At 37.1% G+C, this 19385-nt stretch overlaps 1 protein-coding gene across 3 annotated transcripts in view; it reads right to left on the reverse strand.

Annotated features, from left to right (window-relative positions):
- Nucleotides 1-8100: 8100 nt before the first annotated feature.
- Nucleotides 8101-19385, reverse strand: part of LOC134678387 (uncharacterized) — a 53609-nt gene continuing 42324 nt past the window's right edge. The window contains exons 17-20 of one of the 3 annotated variants that reach the window (XM_063536942.1): nucleotides 18546-18641; nucleotides 13850-13913; nucleotides 12209-12317; nucleotides 8101-9926 (exon numbers count right to left, since the gene is read on the reverse strand). In XM_063536942.1, the coding sequence (XP_063393012.1) occupies nucleotides 12211-12317; nucleotides 13850-13913; nucleotides 18546-18641 (267 nt within the window). In that variant the 3' untranslated portion in view covers nucleotides 8101-9926; nucleotides 12209-12210. Of the gene's footprint in view, nucleotides 9927-12200; nucleotides 12318-13849; nucleotides 13914-18013; nucleotides 18070-18545; nucleotides 18642-19385 lie in introns of those variants that run through there. The other 2 variants (XM_063536944.1, XM_063536945.1) reach the window with 2 other exon arrangements.

A 19385-nucleotide genomic window follows, 5' to 3' on the forward strand; every position in this document is an offset into this window, starting at 1 on the left:
AAAGGTTAGAGTTAGCAAGTACTCTTACTCTATGGTTGAGGAGAAGCAACCGCTTCAAATGTACAATAGGACATACAAATACAGAAGGGTCAAACAACAAACTATTCTCGTCTTTCCTGTAGACATACCCTTAAGTTAAGGGTAATAAAGGCTAATTTACTTATTTAACCCTTATCTACATAAAAAGGTGTTCCTTTAATTTTAAGATTACCTAATATCCATATATTAAAGTTAAAGTTAAAATTTACAATTTAAATTTACCTATTTTAAAGTTAAAATTTACTCCGGTTATGTGTAAGAATGTACATTATAACTGGAATGTGTATTCCTTTACCTCTTATCATTTAATTAATTTAATAAAACTTATAAACTATTATTAAAAATAAGTACTACTTTTATTTTTTAAAGTCAAATAAAATCATTATCTCCATGTCCACAAGCTGTTAACTATTGTGCACAGAAGAGAAAAGTGTACAAGAGGAACACACAAGTTTTTTCTCCACTTAATCTTTTTAGCCCTTATTTTTTGGGTACATATGTCTACAGGAAAGACGCAAACACAGTTTTGTGTGTGACTCAAATAAATTGAAGGAATAACTAATTTAATGTAAAACAAAGTAAAGTAAAGTAAATCTTTATTTCAGTACATACTTATATATGATATTGAGCATAAGTATTAAACATAGGGCATAAGCAGGTACTCAAATAACATAAACCAAGATGTAGGTAGCCGACACAGTTACGAGTATTCAAACGACAAGTTGCGCGATAGTTAACACAATCAGACATAGATTATTGCAGGTCATAAATACACTGAGAGAAAAATCATCACCAGGAATTAAAAAACAGTTCTGTACTGGGGGAAAAAATGAAGTTTTAGTAATAATTATGGACGTTTCACTATTTCTGTAAAGTTTATTTATTTCTACAAACAGCTCAGTAATCCCAAATATAATTGCAACAAACAGATAATAGAAACTGCAAGAACTAATAGAAATTGCAAAAGTCAATTTGTTCCTATTAGTTAAATCTCTTTGTCCCCGGATTAAGTTTATTTTTGTAATTCTATGTGTATTTTTGTTGTACTTTTCTCTCAGTGTATTAAAACCACCTTATTTAAATTAATTTATAAATAAATCAATCTAGCCTATCATGCTGTGAGGTTAAATATTTTATTTACAGTTATCCGACAACAACTATCCGTGCAGCGCTTACCACGCCACGTGTTGAAGCACGAAAGGCTTTACTTTTACAATAAATATATGCCCGACTATAACTCTACAACTCTCTACGCTCGTGGTTCAATTTAGGAAAATTTCGCTTGCTCGGGTATCAACATTAGTAACTAGGATTTAAACAACTTTGCGCCCTCGGAGTTTATAAACGTAGCAATAAGTTCATTTATTTTCACTTTATTGCATTTATTGCACCTATGACAATAAACATTAAAAAAGCTTTAGGGATGACTCACGTTAGACCAGGCCGTGTCCGGGCCGGAACTTCCGGCGCAGCGTTTTCTATGGAAAGCATCACGTGATCGCCTGTCATGTCATAGAAAAGTAAGCGCCGGAAGCTCCGACCCGGACACGGCCCGGTCTAACGTGAGTTCATCCTTCATCCTTTACTCATTAAGTAGTCATTGGTTCTTTTACGTAATCTCTATATTTATTCCTATTATTAATTTATTACTAATGTGAAAGTGACTGTCTGTCTGTTGTCCTGATTTAGATGAAATTTGGTGTAATATTTAGATATAGTTTTAGACCAGAGGATTTTTTTGTTAATTCATTATACTTTAATACATCAATTACATTATACTTAATACATTATACAAATATGTAGCAATAGCGAATTGTACCTTGTTTACTAACTAAATAATGTTCTGAATGTTGTATGGAATTTTAATGTTCTGAAATAAAGAAATTTGATATTTTATTTTATTTTTATTATTATCATCATAAATGCGAACGTATATCTATTTTTATGCCTGATACCTCTTCACGCTTAAACCGCTGAACCGATTTAGATGAAATTCAGTAGGAGATAGTTTGAATACCGGGGGAAGAAAATACAATAGTTTCCGCTACGGCAATATATATAAGTAACTTACTAATTCGCATCAGCCATATAAAATATGTACCTACTAATCGCTGATAGTACATTTAATATTAATTTTACCCATACAAAATACATATGGTCTAAGAACATTTTAGCGTCAATGTAAAAAAAACATACAAGAATAGCAATAACACCTAATTTCACATTCGCTGAAAGCAAAAAAACTTAGACAATATATTTATAACCAAACAAACTAGTAGTTTATTACGGCCCCGACACTATCATTAGCAATGACATGAAATTTCATGACGCTCCAGCGTTTGGTCCATTCAGGTCATGACATTCCTAAATCTCCCCACACACTTATCAGTATTTCTATCAGTATTTTCATCATTACCTTTCACGGGGAATTTCAAGTTATTATTTTCCTAACCGTTCTTAGTTATGTTGTAGTGTACGTTTTGAAGAACACAAAACCAAGACATTATTCAATTCATCGATTCAAATATTTCTAACCTGTCGTAATTATACTATGTACTGTGGCAACTATGCCCGATGAGCCAGAAAAATGCAGAAAAAGAAATAGTTAATTAAAAAGAATATTTATTTGTTTCAACCTTTTCGTGCGTGCGTGCGCCATGATGACTGTGTGAAAGATTGGTAGTTAAAAAATGTATCCAAATATTTTTTTTTATTCTTACCACGAACCGGGAATCAAACTATTCTTAAAGTACAATCAGCATCATATAGTAGGTAGTATCCAAAGTACCTATTCAAATAGTTCGGTACGCCATACATACCTATTATATGGTGTACCGAACTATTTGAATACTTTGGATGCCACCTACTATACGACGCTGACTGTACCTACTGGATTCTTCTGTTATGTAAGAATGTATACGTATTTGGTTAAGAAAAAAGGTACCTGATATGTAGGGATTGCAATCCGGTCCGGCGGATCCGGTAATCCGGCCGGATCCGGCACATATTTCAAGATACCGGATCCGGCAAAATTCAGCGGATCCGAGACCGGATCAAAGCGCTAAAATATAAAATAATAGCTGCTGCTAAAATTTAAAAGTTATCGCCAATATTCAAATTTTCTCGCTCGCAAACAGCAACACAACAACTCGTTTGTTAGTTGACGCCAATCTTCTAGCCGACGAAATATGTGTAGTCGTAGCGTTGAGATTTCCGTGCACCGTAAGTACTGGATTGGTTTAAATTCAATTTATTGTGTTGTTTCATTGTAATTTAATGTACATGTTCTTTCGTTTTATTTTGTACAAACCATTATAGCCCACTTTAAGACACAGGTTTTTGGGGTATCCGAAATACTAATACTTGTACATAATTATATTAATTATTTAAAAAGTGGTTAGGATTTTGTTGATTAAAACTAGTCGGGGTTTCTGCGGTTGACTTGACGTTTAGTAAAAACAATATCTGTGGAGGTTCGAAGTAAGGAGGTATAAAAAAAGAGTCCGTCATAAAGCAAGTTCGAACGGGATAGTCTTGTATGGAACATTCAACCATAAACACTAACTATTCATTCTCAATTAGTCATAAAACTTTTTAAGCTTTACAGGCCTGATTTAGTTAATATGTTTTATCCTTCTTACAAATACATAAGTCAAAATGAGAGATAAAGACCAAAACGAGAAGATCAAAACTATTCATAGCTAATTTAGGCCAGTAACGCGTTTATAAATACATAATGCCATAAACCAGAGAGTTTACTTATAGGATAGATGCATACTTACAACATGTTATTATATAAGGCCATATACAGAATATACAAAATAGGGATGTTGACCATATTTTAAAAAATATATTGAACTCCATGTACGAAATAAAACGCAAAAGGGAATATTACGCAAAAGTCGGCGTAGGGTCCACTAGCAAATTCAGAGGGTCTACTTCGAAATGCGAAAATCGAAATTTCGTTATCAGTCTCTAACGCTCGAATACGCAAGAGTGATAAAGAGGCAGAAAACGAAATTTCACGATAAGCCCTCAGTATATTATATATATATTATTCTATTTCCCTGAATAGGGAATATTACTCGAAACTCTGCGTAGGGGGCGCCGCTACCACAATCCATCACAATCTGGAGGTCTACCGCGAAACACGAAATTTCGTTATCTAACCTCTCTATCACTTTTCATCATCATCATCCTCACTTTTGCATATTCGAACGATAAAAAGGCAGATAACTAAATTTAGATTTTCGCTTTTTGCCGGTAAAAATATAATTAAATTGTTGTAAACAACATAAAATAAAAGGTCTTTAATTTTTATTTCATGTATGGAAACTTTTAGAAAGGGACAGAGATTTTCTTTGTGCATCGTATTCTCCATGATTTCCTTTTGTCTTAAGAGTCAAGTGAAAATAAACTTTAGAGCAATGATAATAGAGTAGGTATACTTCACTTATTGATTTAAATGCCAGTAATGACTCTTGTTAGTATAAAACCTTATTCTAAAGTACTTTAAATGACGGAATGAGGGATTAGAGTGATGCGCTCCACTCACTATCAGTATAATGTCATTATTTTGACATTTCTTCAAAAATATTAAAAATGTTTAATAACTTCATTATCGTCCATCATTCTTTCTGTCATTTCTGATTCCATCATTCTAACCAATTCACTGTCAGTATGTCATTTCTAGTATCATTACTTTGACATAACTCCAATACTGACGGAAATTATTAAAATAAACATCATTACTTGCCGTCATTCCTTCATTACACTCCCTACACTATCACTAAAAACGTCATTCCGTCAAAGTAATGTCAGTATCCATGATAGTGTCGGGGCCGTATTTAATTAGTTTTATGTTTAGATTATGTAGTGCAGTGTTGCCAGATCTACTGATTATGCAGTAGATCTATCTGATTTTAAAAATATCTACTGATCTACTGCTTTTTGCTGCTGAGATACTGATTTTTCGAAAACGAATGATTATTCGTCGTGACCGGATCATCTAGTTACTTTATAATGTCATATCGTGTCGTCTAGTGAACAGTGCTCGATAAAAAGCGCCACGCTTAAAAACCGCGTTCGTGTGAATACATAATACTTGGTCAAGCAGATATTGTCAGTGGAAAAAGGCGGCAAATTTGAAAAATGTAGGCGCAAAGGGCTGTCTTCCCATAGAAAATTTGAATTTCGCACCTTTTTTTACTGACAAGATTTGCTTGACAAGCTATACATGATTATCTATTTGTGTCATTCAAACGCTTTTTTAACGCGCGGTGAAAAAGCTCCCGTGCGAATGGGGCCTAAAAGGAAAAAAAAAACATTTTTTTTATGGGATGTTGGTGTCAGGTCAGAGTATAATTTTTTTTGTTCAATTTTACCTATTGCAGACATCACTTTTTAAATCTACTGCTTTTTTCCCCTATCTACTGCTATACCGATTTGTTTTCTACTGAATATTTCAGATTTCATCTGGCAACACTGATGTAGTGTATTTTAACTTGTTGCCTAATAAAAAAATCAAACTACAAGTGCTAGGAATAATTTGATATATTTACAAATTTTACTTACGGTCCATTAATCTCCACAGTATAACTTCACACACATTCAATAAAATTATCACAAACGCTCGAAAAATTATGGATAAATAATAATTATTTACAAACGGTAACATGAGTTTTCAAAAATTCAATGCACTAAATTCAATGTTAGTTAAATGTCACCGAGCGTAGTTTTAAATATCCACAAAATTAAACTTTGATATGAACTGTGAGCTACAAATTATAAACACGATTAGCCCGAGAAAGTTCAAAAAAATTTAAATCACCAATTTCATTTCTGTAGTCACTTCAAAATGAATCTTTTTACTCAGCACTGCTATTGTTAAATTACTGTAAACAAAAATATTTTAACCATTAATATCATAAAAAAATCACTTTAAAATATCCTTATCAACTTTAAAATATCGCAGATAAATTCGTATATCGTCGATCGCGAACTCCTAGCCAATGCTGACGTCGACCGACTTGCTTCAGCTCCCGAGGACGACTGACGAGACTCTCTCGCTACCCGAGGCTCTAACTAAAACCACAGTACTCTTCAACATCAGCAGCCACTAGCATTCCAAACTTTACATCCATGCCGTAAGGCGATAAGAAACGCATCTGAAATTGGTAATACGGCAGTCAATCAGGATGAAGCTCTGAAAAGTTTTCCATTGTGATATTGAACGTTATTTCTGTTTCGATAAGGTGTAAAGTGGCGTACATATCGTGTTTGGGCTCGAGATAGAATTAAAAAAAGTAGTTTCTTTTATAATTTCTCAGAAATCGGATAGCCACACGTTACAGTATTCGATATGCACATCGGTTTCTGGAAGAGCTAATTAATTCAGCAGTAGTAGATTTTTCTTTTATTTTGATGAATATAAGCGCAATTTTGCCTTATGTCGTTCATCGGTCCCTGAGTTACGAAAACGTATGGAGAAAAGTGTCCCAAGATTTTTACTTCGAAAGGATTTCGTGTTTATTCCGGCCATAATCAGGAGCTCTACAAGTTTACCAAATTTTCTCAGTACTTATCTGAAAAAAAATATTGTTAAATCTCAATAGGTTCCTTAGCTCAAATGTTTGCATACAATCGAAGCCTGAGGGCTTCATACCTACGAATATGGACGGTGTAGCCCGTAGCTCGTAGCACGTAGTTCGTGGTACGTAGCTTGTAGCGCGTAGCTCGTAGCGCGTAGCACAAAACGCGATGCAAGCGACTTTGAAAGGAGCGCCATTCGTTTCAAACTTCGAGCAACGCCAGCTTCCGAGAATATCTTACCGTACAAATCGTTCTGCCATTTTTTGCGGAGGGAAACGAGCACACAGTCGCACTTCTCACTCACATACAAAGTATATATCTGTAATGACGTACGCGGCTCGATTCGGGAAATGAACTAAAAACTCACTAGATATGAAATAGTAAAGATATGTGTCGTTCCACTACAAAAGGTACCTTATGGCGGCTGGCGCCGCGATTCGGGAAATGAATTAGAGATTCACTAGATATGAAATAGTGAACATATGTGACGTTCCACGGAAAAAGGTACCTTATGGCGGTTGGCGCTTACGCATAGCTAAGCAATAATATTGGAGCGGCGTTAATAATAGCGTAAGCGCCAACCACCATAAGGTACCTTTTTCCGTGGGACGTCACATATCTTTACTATATCGTATCTAGTTAGTCTCTAATTCATTTTCCGAATCGCGCCGACAGTCACCTGCAATAATAGGTTACACATCGAAGGCGGCAAAAATATCTGACACGATCTTATTTGCAGTACAATAAGAGCGTATGACATATTACTGCTGGTGATTGTACATAGAAAATGACACACGTCAAGACAAATCTCTTTTTACTGTTCCAGAGTTATACAGGGTGGTTCCGGCCATGGGCTAGACTGGACAACTGTGTTGCACAACAGCCGTATTCGAAGCTATTGAAAAAAAGCGGCCAAGTGCGAGTCGGACTCGCCCATTCCGTTCCGTAGCAGCAAGTGACATAATAAAATTGCGGTTTACGATTTATGACGTATTAACTCGTTCAAACCAATTTTCGGTGGAAGTTTGCATGGTAATGTACAATATTTTTTTTTTAGTTTTATCATTCTCTTATTTTAAAAGTTACAGTGCCTCCCCCCCAAACCTTAATTAAAGACAAAGGAAAAGTTTCGAACAAATAAAATGAAACCTAATTGAAAATACAACAAGATTCTATATAACTTCCTTGGCTAAGCCAGGAAGTTATCGCGAGGGCATCCTATATCGTGATACCGAATTGAAACTGATCCCAATAGAGTTTGAACAGAACAAGGGGAGAGTGTCATCATTAACGTCACTTTTACAAAGACATTTGACATTAATGATAACATTGCCACACTTTGTCATTGCCAATGCCATGTTGAGCTTGTTCCGACTAGAACTGATATACCTACTTAGGATTTAAAGTTATCTTTTTCTTGTTATATTCCTTCATCATTCGTTAATTATAGGGCATAAAAATAAACAAGAGTTAACGAAAATGATTTTATTTACTTTTAAACATTCACCATAAAAATACATCGAACATTTGCTTACATTGAAAATAAAAAAATAATACTTTCATTTTGTACATATATGTACTCATAGATAGCGAACATTATGTTTATAGTTAACTTCGATTTTAGGGGAGAGTAGGGAAGATGGTACTAATTTGTTTGGCACTATAAATATAAATACTGACTTATCTTGACGTCTTACGCCAAAGTCTAAGTATACCATTATTTTTTACAAAAATGCATATTTGCTAATTTAATATGCGACTTGTCAAGTTGTCGATTTTGCGTCATTTTACATAATGTTACCTACATTTAGTAGGTATAACAAGACGGAATATAATAAGGTACCTGCGCTAAAGAAGGCTTTTAAGCATGCCTACTTTCGAAATTTCATACATTTATAAGTGTGAATGGGTTCAAATTTTACAAAGTTCATATTAAACATAAGAAAAATAACGATAGGATCTTGGTGCAGGTACGGATACAGGTTGTCTATGTAAAATACAATATAATAAATATATTGGTATAAGGAAATATTTAATAATTAATCGGTTGAATTAACTACCTTCAGTTTCTATACCTTATTCTATTGACAGCTATTACAAATACAAAATGGTTTATTACACAAAACTAGTTGTACAATGTCAGTTGCACTACACGTCAGTGACCAAAATAGGCTGAGCCTGTGGGGCTACCGCGAAAAGCGAAATTCGCAAATTGCGGGATCTTCTCTTTTACTCCAATGAAGGCGTAATAAGACTGACAGAGAAAAACGCCCGCAATTTGCAAACTTAGATTTTCGCTGATATTCATTCGCTAGAAGTACCCAGAACAGAACAGGGTATAACGGAAGTGGAATAACAAGACAGGGTAAAAAAATAGAGTTAGAATAAAATAATATAGTTAGCATTGTTATACAAGCAAATATCTATGTTTAATCGATATTATTGTATAATTTATATTTTAATCATATTATGTAAAGTTCAAACTAATATGATTTTATGTAACAAATAATTTTATATGACAAGCCTTATAGGTCTAAATTGGTAAAGTCCAAAACATTGTAAAAAATAAAGGCATCCATTTTACCCTGCCGTTCCTCTTGCAACACCTTACTTATTTTGACAAAGATAAATATTTATTAATAGCCTTAAGCCTTAGCCTTTTCCAGGCATAGTAAACTCGACTTCATTGGCACCAATAAAATTTCAACCTTAGTAATCCGATTTAAGGATCGAATTATATTGAAGTTTCGTGAAAAGTGAAATCTCTTCAAACGAATCATCAAAGCTGGATTATAAATACACTTTACGTATGTTTATGTGTGTGTATGTTCTCGATAAATCCCAAAACTTCTGAACGGATTTTCATGCGGTTTTCACCTTTTATATTAATAGGTGTATAATTTGTTAAGATTTTGCTGTTGTCGTCGCCGGTTGGAATATATTTAGATTTTTTGGGAAAACGTTGTGGGTTGGTGCGGCCTGGGGAAGGGTTAATCGTCGTCGTAAATGTTAAGAGTTAGACTCTTGTTGGTGTAGCTCTCTCCATCGGGAAATCAAGGAGGCCCTGGATAGAGTCAAGTGGAGAGAAGGGTTAATAATGTAAATTTAATACCAAGTGTCCCAACACATCGATAATCAGTTTTTATCACACACGTGAGATTCACAATAATTTTGCTTTCAGTTGGATTATCCTTAAATGAATTAAAAGACATATACAACGGATAGACAGTCAAAGGCAGGACGTAGTGTTGTCGAGCTGCATGCGGAGCAGCGGCTTGCAGTCCATACTCGGTTACCTGAATGGAAGAAATATATAATTCAATTAAAAACCTCTGAGAAATCCGGCTGCTTGAACCTCGTAAAGCCCAGTGTGCATTACAATGTACACTCCGTTTCAATATCATTAATATACGTCATATTTTCATAGAAATTTGACATTAATGATTACATTAAACACAAACTGAAATAAATATCATAATATGTACTAAGAAAAAGTGACCAAGGGCTCCAGTGCCCCAGGCTGGAATCGAACCAGCGTCCTCTGCTATCGCGGCAATACTTCTAATAGACATTAACACACTTCGTCATTGTATATAAGTGCTCTTCTACACGATGGGCCAACGCCGGCCAATCCAAGGGACGCATTTATGCGTTAAAGGGAGCATGTGATATTGCTATCTCATTCTACCGCATGGCTGCGTCCCTTGGAGTGGCCGGCGCTGGCCCATCGTGTAGAGGAGCCATAAAATAAATAAATGCCATAAATTTTCCCCGCACTCGAAATTACAGAGTTAAGCCCCAATTAAACGGATTAAGAAATTGCAAGCGATTTTCGTAACATTGCGATAGGTACCTATTTGAACGATCGACTAGATTCAGTACTCTGTAGTTAGCAATTTATCTAATATTGTATCATATCATATCATGTCATGAATTTCGCGCTTTTTTCTACTGACAAGATTTGCTTGACCATCTATACCTACAAAGGTACTGGAGCCCGTTTAAGCTAACTTTGCACCGGTCTGATGGCGTAGAGTGTGGAAGTATTATTTTAAACGTCATAATTACATAGAAATTATAAAAAATCGCATCTTTGTGACGTAATAACTATGAAAACCCCCTCCTACCCCCTTGTTAAAAAAAAAGGATATGTTCGAACCCCCCTCCCCCTAAATCGTCTTACGTAATAAATGAATGGCGCCTTACAGACAGCCAATTCGAACATACATTGTGACATCTAAATGATGTTAGTCACCTGTCACTGGCACCAATACATGTAGGTACGGACAATAAGTACGAGCGAAATGCACGCGTGACTGATATCATTTAGATTACACACTTCGTCATTGCATACAGTGTGTGTCTGACCATGGGGCTTTAAATCCAGGGCTTGATTTAACTCGCTAAACTAAGCTACTTTTACTGTGCGACCAACCCTCAAATCGGGGAATTTCTGGCTTTTCCATAGAAAGCGTCGACATCTGATCAGCCTAAATGTATGAAAATGTAAAAAAAAACTTGGGATTTCGGGGTTGGTCCCATAGTAAAAGTAGCTCAGTTTAGCGAGGAGAATCAAGCCCTGGATTTAAAGCCCCATGGTCAGACACACACTGTATAAGGGCTCCTCTGCACGATGGGCCAGCGCCGGCCACTCCAAGGGACGCAGCCATGCGGTAGAATGAGATAGCAACATCACTTGCTCCCTCTAACGCATAAATGCGTCCCTGGGAATGGCCGGCGTTGGCTCATCGTGTAGAGGAGCCATCAGTTGGAATTTGCCTTCAGGCCAGGGATAATCGCAAGTCATTTGACTCCGAAATAATGATATACCATAGATAAGTAAGTAATATTTCATTCTTAATATAATAGGTACTATGCGTTCCCATTAAGCTGTAAGTATTGTATTAACATGTAAAATATTTACTTATACCTATTTTATCAATCAACGATTGATTGATTAAAAAAACCGGCCAAGTGCGAGTAGGACTCGCGTTTCTAGGGTTCCGTACATAAGTCCAACTCACGCTTGACTGCAAATTTCTAATAGGTTTTCCTGTCATCTATAGGTAAAGAACTATTTTGAGTATTTTTTTCACAATTTAAGATCCAGTAGTTTCGGTGATAAAAGGGGGGGGGGGGATGGTAATTTTTTGGCTATTTACAAATAACTTCGAAACTATGTATTTTATCATTATAAAAAAATGACCATCTTTGGGTCACTAATTTACATATGTGTACCAAATTTCAACTTAATTGGTCCAGTAGTCTCCGAGAAAATAGGCTGTGACAGACGGACAGACAGACAGACGCACGAGTGATCCTATAAATAAGGGTTCCGATTTTTCCTTTTGAGGTACGGAACCCTAAAAATAACTTTAAAGAAAGCTCAGCTAGCGTTGTCATGGCGTCACAATAGTGATGATGATTGTATACTGGCCCCCTAGCCAAGGTTACAATCGCTATCACTTCGACAACGAAAAGCATTATGTATCTCTATCACTCTTCCCCATTAGTGCGTTTCGATCGCTACGGAGCGTTAGCGATTGGCATCTTGGCTACGCGGCCTGTACCTACTCACGTTCAGAATGGTCGAAAATAAGGGTGCGGAGGCTTCACTGCGGTTTTGGAGATTTTTCCTGCCCGGGCGCTCCGTGTGGGGGGCGGCGAGGGAGGGGTGTCCACGGGCACTGGACAGAAACGAGACGCTTTCGATAATACCTAGGTACGTAAGCTTATAAGTAGTGCTCTTTCTACAGTGTGGAAAGATAAGTCGGGCCCTGGAGGGAAACTACCTTAAATCCTGGCTCATTTTACTTAAAGGAGACTTTCCTTTATTTTTAAAAAGAAACAAAACTGTATTCAAAGTATTTTTCTTTTTTTCTTCAATTTGGCTTGTCTAAAAAAATCTTGATTACTAAATATTAGATTTTATGGATATTTTGTACGACAAACGAGTGTAAGACCTAATGTTTCACGGAGACATTTTATCATTAACATTAACTGTATCGACTAGTAGAATAAAATTGCAAGTTATTATTTATTGGAATTTTTTGTCGGTTCGAGTCGTGGGCTAGGCAAGCGAGATTTAGAAAATCTTTGAATGCAGTTTTGTTTCTTTTTAAAAATAAAGGAATGTCTCCTTTAAGTAAAATGAGCCAGCTTAAGGATTTAAGGTAGTTTCCCTCCAGGGCCCGACTTATCTTTCCACACTGTATACACGGCTACCCTATTAACTAAGTTACAAAAGGGAACTCAAAAACATCTGAACAAGTACTATAACGCCATGATAATAGAGGCGTGTCCACATATTCGTGAGCACCTTGGCCGCTCCGATATATCTAATGGCCGCTATTTGGTACAACTTAAAATAATAGTTATAAATATTATCGGTCCGATAGCTGGGTTACGGCACGGCTGAAATTATCGAAAGTGGCAGTCCGACATCGGGTGACCCTACGAAAAATGCTATTAAACGAGTGTTCTGTTTCATGTTAAATCCATCTTTTTTGTTATAACATTGTTTTCAACAATAAATATTCCACGAATAAATAAATACAGAGAAGCACATGTTATAAGTACCTACCAAACGTCGGACTATAGGGGGCAGTTTGAGGGCAAGGTAAGGTTTACAAAAAAATCTTAACTTACGAGTATTATAATGTACCTAGTATTTGTAACATAGTTGATTAAATTAGTCACCCGTTATCATTTATTCATCTTTAATGTGTAAATACTCTTTGAAGTGATGACTGATAGCCCACTGAAAACTGGCCACTTAAAAAACAAATGAATAGGTAGCTGACATGCGTCATTATGACTTATGTGTAACTAGTCCAAGTACGTTTATAAATAACGCAGTTAGTTCCTATGATATTTGGAATTTCACATTATAAATACTAGGTACCAAATAAAGTACAAATCCTCGAAAGTGAATTGATTGATTTGCGAACCTTACCTATCATTCTGACATCCTACGAAAATGCCCGCTGGAGTCCGATGTATGGTACCTACAGTTTACTACTAGAGTTAGACCAAGTAAAGTCTGCAACAATTTTGATAGCATACGCAGTGCAATTGTTATTTATACGTCATAATTTCACAGAAGTTATGTCGTTTAAAATAACACTTGCACTGCGAGTGCTATCGAAATCGTTGCAGATTTTTCTTGGTCTAATTCTATCGGATCGGACAAGGTGAAAACAGTCCGAGGTTCACTTACAAGGGGGGTGGAGGGAGAAGGGCTGCCAGGGCTCATAGGGCGGGATCATCCAATCGGGGGAGCCCTGCGCCAGAAATATGTACACATAAACTCGAAGGCTCACTGGAAGAGTACCCTTATCCCTTAAATTAGCGGTCGGCAACCAGCGGCCCGCGAACCTCTCACTTGCGGCCCGCGAGCCGCGCTGGCTATTTTGTATGAAATAATGACAAACAACAATGTCTGATAAAGTCATAAATATTAACAAAGTGCGGCCCGCCACCTAGCGGTCACCGGCGTCCACCTCGTTAACTGCTATGTGGCCCTTGGCTGCTAAAAGGTTGCCGACCGCTGCCTTAAATTGTCAGAAGGAAGGTGAGTTCAAACCTCCTCGGCTCTCATTACCAGTCGTGTCTCACTCCGCGATTTCGTCGCTTTACAACAGGTAGCTACAAGTACATCCGTTCCACGCCAATTTTGGTGGTTAGCCATAAGTCGCATGGCGCTGTCGCCCCCTAGCGGCCATATCTGTCCTGATCGAAACAGACGCGTTTTGTTAGAGAGTGAGTCTTTTGTACCTATACCTAGTATTATTTATTCTGTGACATTACTAACAACATTGTTGAAACAACAACAACAAACAACATTGTTAACAACAACAACATGCCCAATTATCCTGCAGTACTAAAATGTCAGATCGCTTGGACGAATTGTAACGATTGAACTGTTACTTTACTACCTGGGATATAAAAAGTAGGTTAAGAATTCAGGACTCCCGGTTCTAGCGCCATCTTGATTAGAGATGCCCCGAATAGTGAATTTGGCCGAATACCGAATATTCGCCCCCCTCCCCCTCGGCCGAATATTCGGCTCCCCTCTCGGCCGAATATTCGGCATGACATGCGAACATTTAGTTTAGAGTAACAATTATTACGAAAATTGTTCGCCAATAAAGCACGTTTGCTATAAATAAATAAATATTTTAGGACATTCTTACACAGATTGACTAAGTCCCACAGTAAGCTCAAGAAGGCTTGTGTTGTGGGTATTCAGACAACGATATATATAATATACAAATACTTAAATACATAGAAAACACCCATGACTCAGGAACAAATATCTGTATCATCATACAAATAAATGCCCTTACTGGGATTCGAACCCAGGACCATCGGCTTCGCAGGCAGGGTCACTACCTACTAGGCCAGACCGGTCGTCAGATAAGATATATTTTTATGTTGAACAGAATTAATGAATGTAGTTAGAGCTTCGAGCAACACGGAAGAGAGGCGGCATTCGCACTATTTCCCCTCTTATCTGCCGAGGTACAAGATTAGCGTGTCAATTTAATCTACCGCGGGTAATAAAACTAGTTACACTTGGATTTTTCACTAGACCGAGTCCAGACGCGCGCGTGAACACTGCTGCACAAAAATGCCTGTTTGCTCGGTTTTTTGTTATAAAAAGAGGTCGGGGACATCAAATTTACAAAAAGAAAGTGTTACATTTCACATGTAATATTTTTTTTTACATATCATACGTTTAATTACATTTAATTATAATTATTATATTTTAGTCTCAAGTAATTGTTGGATTTATCGATTTTGCTCGCTCAGTACAAATTGCGGATCGGTCGAGCGACAAATCCGACTTCTCATCTCTCAGAGTACAATGACATACATCAACGAAAATGTGTTAGTGTGCGTGTTGTGACACTAGTCACTCGTCCGTACACAAAAAGAGATCGAGGTTTGCAAGATTTGTCTTTGACGTGTGTCATTTTCTATGTATTTGTGTCGTCATTACAGAGGGCCTACCGCGAACCACGTTCGACGTGTTGCCTCCCTGTCACACTTACGTATGAATTTACAAGTGCCATAGAGAGGCAACACGTCGAACGTGGTTCGCGGTAGGGCCTCTGATTGGATTTTGTATGTAAGTGTGTGAGAAGTGCGACTGTGTGCACCTTCCCCCCGCGAAAAATGGCAGAAAGATTTGTACGGTGAGATATCGCTTGGGCCCCTCCCTTCCGACGTGTCGGAAGCCGGTGTTGCTCGAAGAGTTAGAGTCAATCAAATCAGACCCATGACAAAAATAAAATATTTTGGAATCAACAAATGCTCAAAAACGTGCCTTCGTATTAAACCACTTTCTAAGAATACATTTTAAATATTAAATATACCTAGTTTATGGCTATTTTTTTGTGAAATTTTTTTATTAGGTAGGTGCAACAGATATTCGGTATTCGGCCGAATAGTAGGCAACATTCTGCCGAATACCGAATATTCGGCAAAGTGGCCGAATAGGCCGAATACCGAATAGTTGCCGAATATTCGTGGCATCTCTAATCTTGATATGTCACGCGTCGTGGTTAATTTCTTTGTCTTTTGCTGATTAATATTGTTTATAGTGTAATATCGATAGCTTATTATATAGTAAACTAATGTGGTACTGTGCAGTGAATGGAGAATTAATCTTGAAATGCGTTTAACCACCAATTTGTAGTCAACGGCCGGTAGTCCACGTGCTACTTATTTATAAAGTCTAGCCATCGCTTTACAAGACCTAATAAAATCATCGTACACTGTCTTGTAAATACTAATCGTACCATTTTAGTCGTCGTATTTACATATCTCCTATTACATTGATACTGGACTGAAATCATAATTTAAAAAAAAAAGAAGAAGAAAAACTAGATTAAATTTTACTTATACCTACTAAATAATTGAGCCTCAGAATTCCTAATAAGCAGTATGTTGTTCTTATCTTTCGAAAACGCAGTAACCTAGTCCTATTAAAAGGTCACCTGGTTTTAGGTTTAAATAATGAAACTACTTACCAAAGTACTACTTACCTACCGCTAACTGCCACAGGAACTATATGTCTACTTACAGTTTGGCAGGGGATCCTATCTCATCGAGTCATCGCATAATAATTGATTGTCATAATGTAATGTTACGCATAAATCTCCTTTCTCATATTTTTTCTCCAGCTGAAACAGAAAGTATTTTCGAAAATAATTTGCATAGGTTAGGTTAGGTTTGTGTTATAATTTTTCAGAAATGTTAATATTTCGAGCACAATAACAATTATGCGAAATGAGTTTTATGCGTAACATTACATTAGGACAATCAATTATTATGCGACCCAATATATGGACCCGTTTGGCAGGCTATATCCGTCAGTAGAAAAGAGCGGCAAATTTGAATAACTTGGGCGCAAAGGGTTTAGTGTTCCATACATAATTTGAATTTTGCGCCTTTTTCTACTGACAAAGTGGGTCTGCCAGAGTACAGTTGAGTGATGATTTAGTCTGCTTATTGAACTGAAATATGCCTCATGTGCCCCACTTCGCCACTTTGATTAACCTTCTGAATTTTGTGCGCGAAGTGTACATATAACACAAAATTACTGTTGCAGCATTTGAAATGTAATTTATTCTAAATGTCTTTAAGAATTTAGTTATTAATATCTTTTATGATGATGGCCTGGCCGGCATGGCGTCGCGTCGGTGAGTACAATTTATGGTTATATAAGAAATACACGCTGTTATATATGTTATACTATGCCATAATACGCAAGAGAACTGCCTCTTTGCTCTGCAGAGTGCGGGCCAGCTCCAACCCCGCCCTGGCTACTGTAGCGGGCCGATACGACTCACCTATAATGTGGCATTTTGAGCGTGTTTTAACCGCTACTAGTTGAATATTATTGTCATTGCTGTCTGTGCGTGTTTGTCGATTTATGATTTTGTTCCACTAACACTTATCTTTAATCTTAATTGTTACTAACCATTTTGGGCCATTATTATCTTTAAATAAATAAATTGAAATAAATATGAAATATAAGTGTGCGTAAAATGCTGCTTACTACATAAGGAAAAAATATAAACGTATAAATACCAATACATCTAATTCTACATAGATACTTCACGTGTCGAATGTGTTGGACCCTATGACAGTTCCTTAAGGTCTCTTTTGGTTGGGCTTAGTAAAAAAACGATAAAATATGTTTTTACCGTAATATTATTACTATATGACAGCTACTCCATTTAAAAATGAACTGTCATAGGGCCCATCATTCGACGCGAGTGCTATGGTATAAGGTGGGGTGAAAAAAAAAACTCGTATAAAAATAAAAACATGAATTGTAATATAAAACTAATAAACGATGAATGCATGTTTGTTTCATTATTATAACACCAAAACTCGAACGTTCTAAACGTTCGGACTACCGCTGCCCTGCAATACAAAAACAAAATACAAATATTACAGTAATTTTAAAATGGGGATGATGAAATAAATGTTTAATAACATACTCTAGTGACATGAAAAATAAAAATCATTACAGTCGCCATCAGATATATCGGAGCGGTCAAGGCGCTCACAAATATCTGAACACGCCTCTATTATCAGGGCGTTAGAGTGCGTGTTCGGATATTGTGAACACCTTGGTCGCTCCGATATATCTGACGGCGACTGTACAAAATAAAAAAATAATTAGAGTGAGCCGAAGTTTTATATATAACTATTTTTTTTGTTTAACTATTTTTCGCAACGAAATCTAGTACCAGACATAGACTGAAAAATCCTAGTTAAAACTAGTTTTCACCAAGGCACTTTGTAATACTAGTTTCGACAAGTGAAAATGCGTATCAACTGGTGATAACGGGTTTTTTTACGGTTACATATATGTATAAGTATTAGGGCTCACTTACCGGCTGGTTCTGCGTGACGTTGCCCCAAGACACCGCCCCGGGTGCTCCGCTGAACAGCGAATAGGTGCCGGGGTCCTCCGCGGGGGAATCGCGGCCCTGTCCAACATAACACGTTACTTGGTTTGTGGGCTAAGTTAAACAAAAGTTATACGGAGTTATACTGACGTGTTCACAATCACATTTATTACCGATGTTATAACCACTAAATTTCGGTAAATTATAATCACAAAATATGTGTACAAAACGCGAGAGTTACATTACATTGTGTTACATTTACTGCCGATTGTAACTCTATTATACTCTATATTGTAACCCTAAAGAATTGGATTCATAACAAACCGTTTAAATGGGGCTTAACGCTTAGAAAGGATCCAAATGAAAAATGTCCAGGCCGCGTAGCCAAGATGCCAATCGCTTACGCTTCGTAGCGATCGAAACGCAACTGTCACTGTCAGGCTAAGGGCCCCCCCACATTGGCGTCTTTCGAGCGTCGGCGTCTGTCGGCGTCGGTCCAGCGCTATGGCAAATGACGTCGCTGCGCAATTGCGTCGACGCTGCGTCGACGTTGCGTCGACGTCGGCCATAGAATTGTAGACGCCGACGCTCGAAAGACGCCAGATGTGGGGGGGCTCTAATATGGAAGAGTGATAGAGAGACATAATGCTTTTCGTTGTCGAAGCGATAGCGATTGTAACCTTGGCTAGACCGGCAGTTTTTCACGCAAAGGGCTGATTTAGGCGATGTGAGAACTCGCATGCGAGATTCATTACATTGCGGTTTTTGATCGGTCAGTTTATTTGGTCGTAATACTCGTAATCAACAGTCCGTAATGTACAATCA

The sequence above is a fragment of the Cydia fagiglandana genome, chromosome Z (assembly GCF_963556715.1).
Source record: "Cydia fagiglandana chromosome Z, ilCydFagi1.1, whole genome shotgun sequence".
In the NCBI taxonomy this organism is placed as follows: Eukaryota; Metazoa; Arthropoda; class Insecta; order Lepidoptera; family Tortricidae; genus Cydia; species Cydia fagiglandana.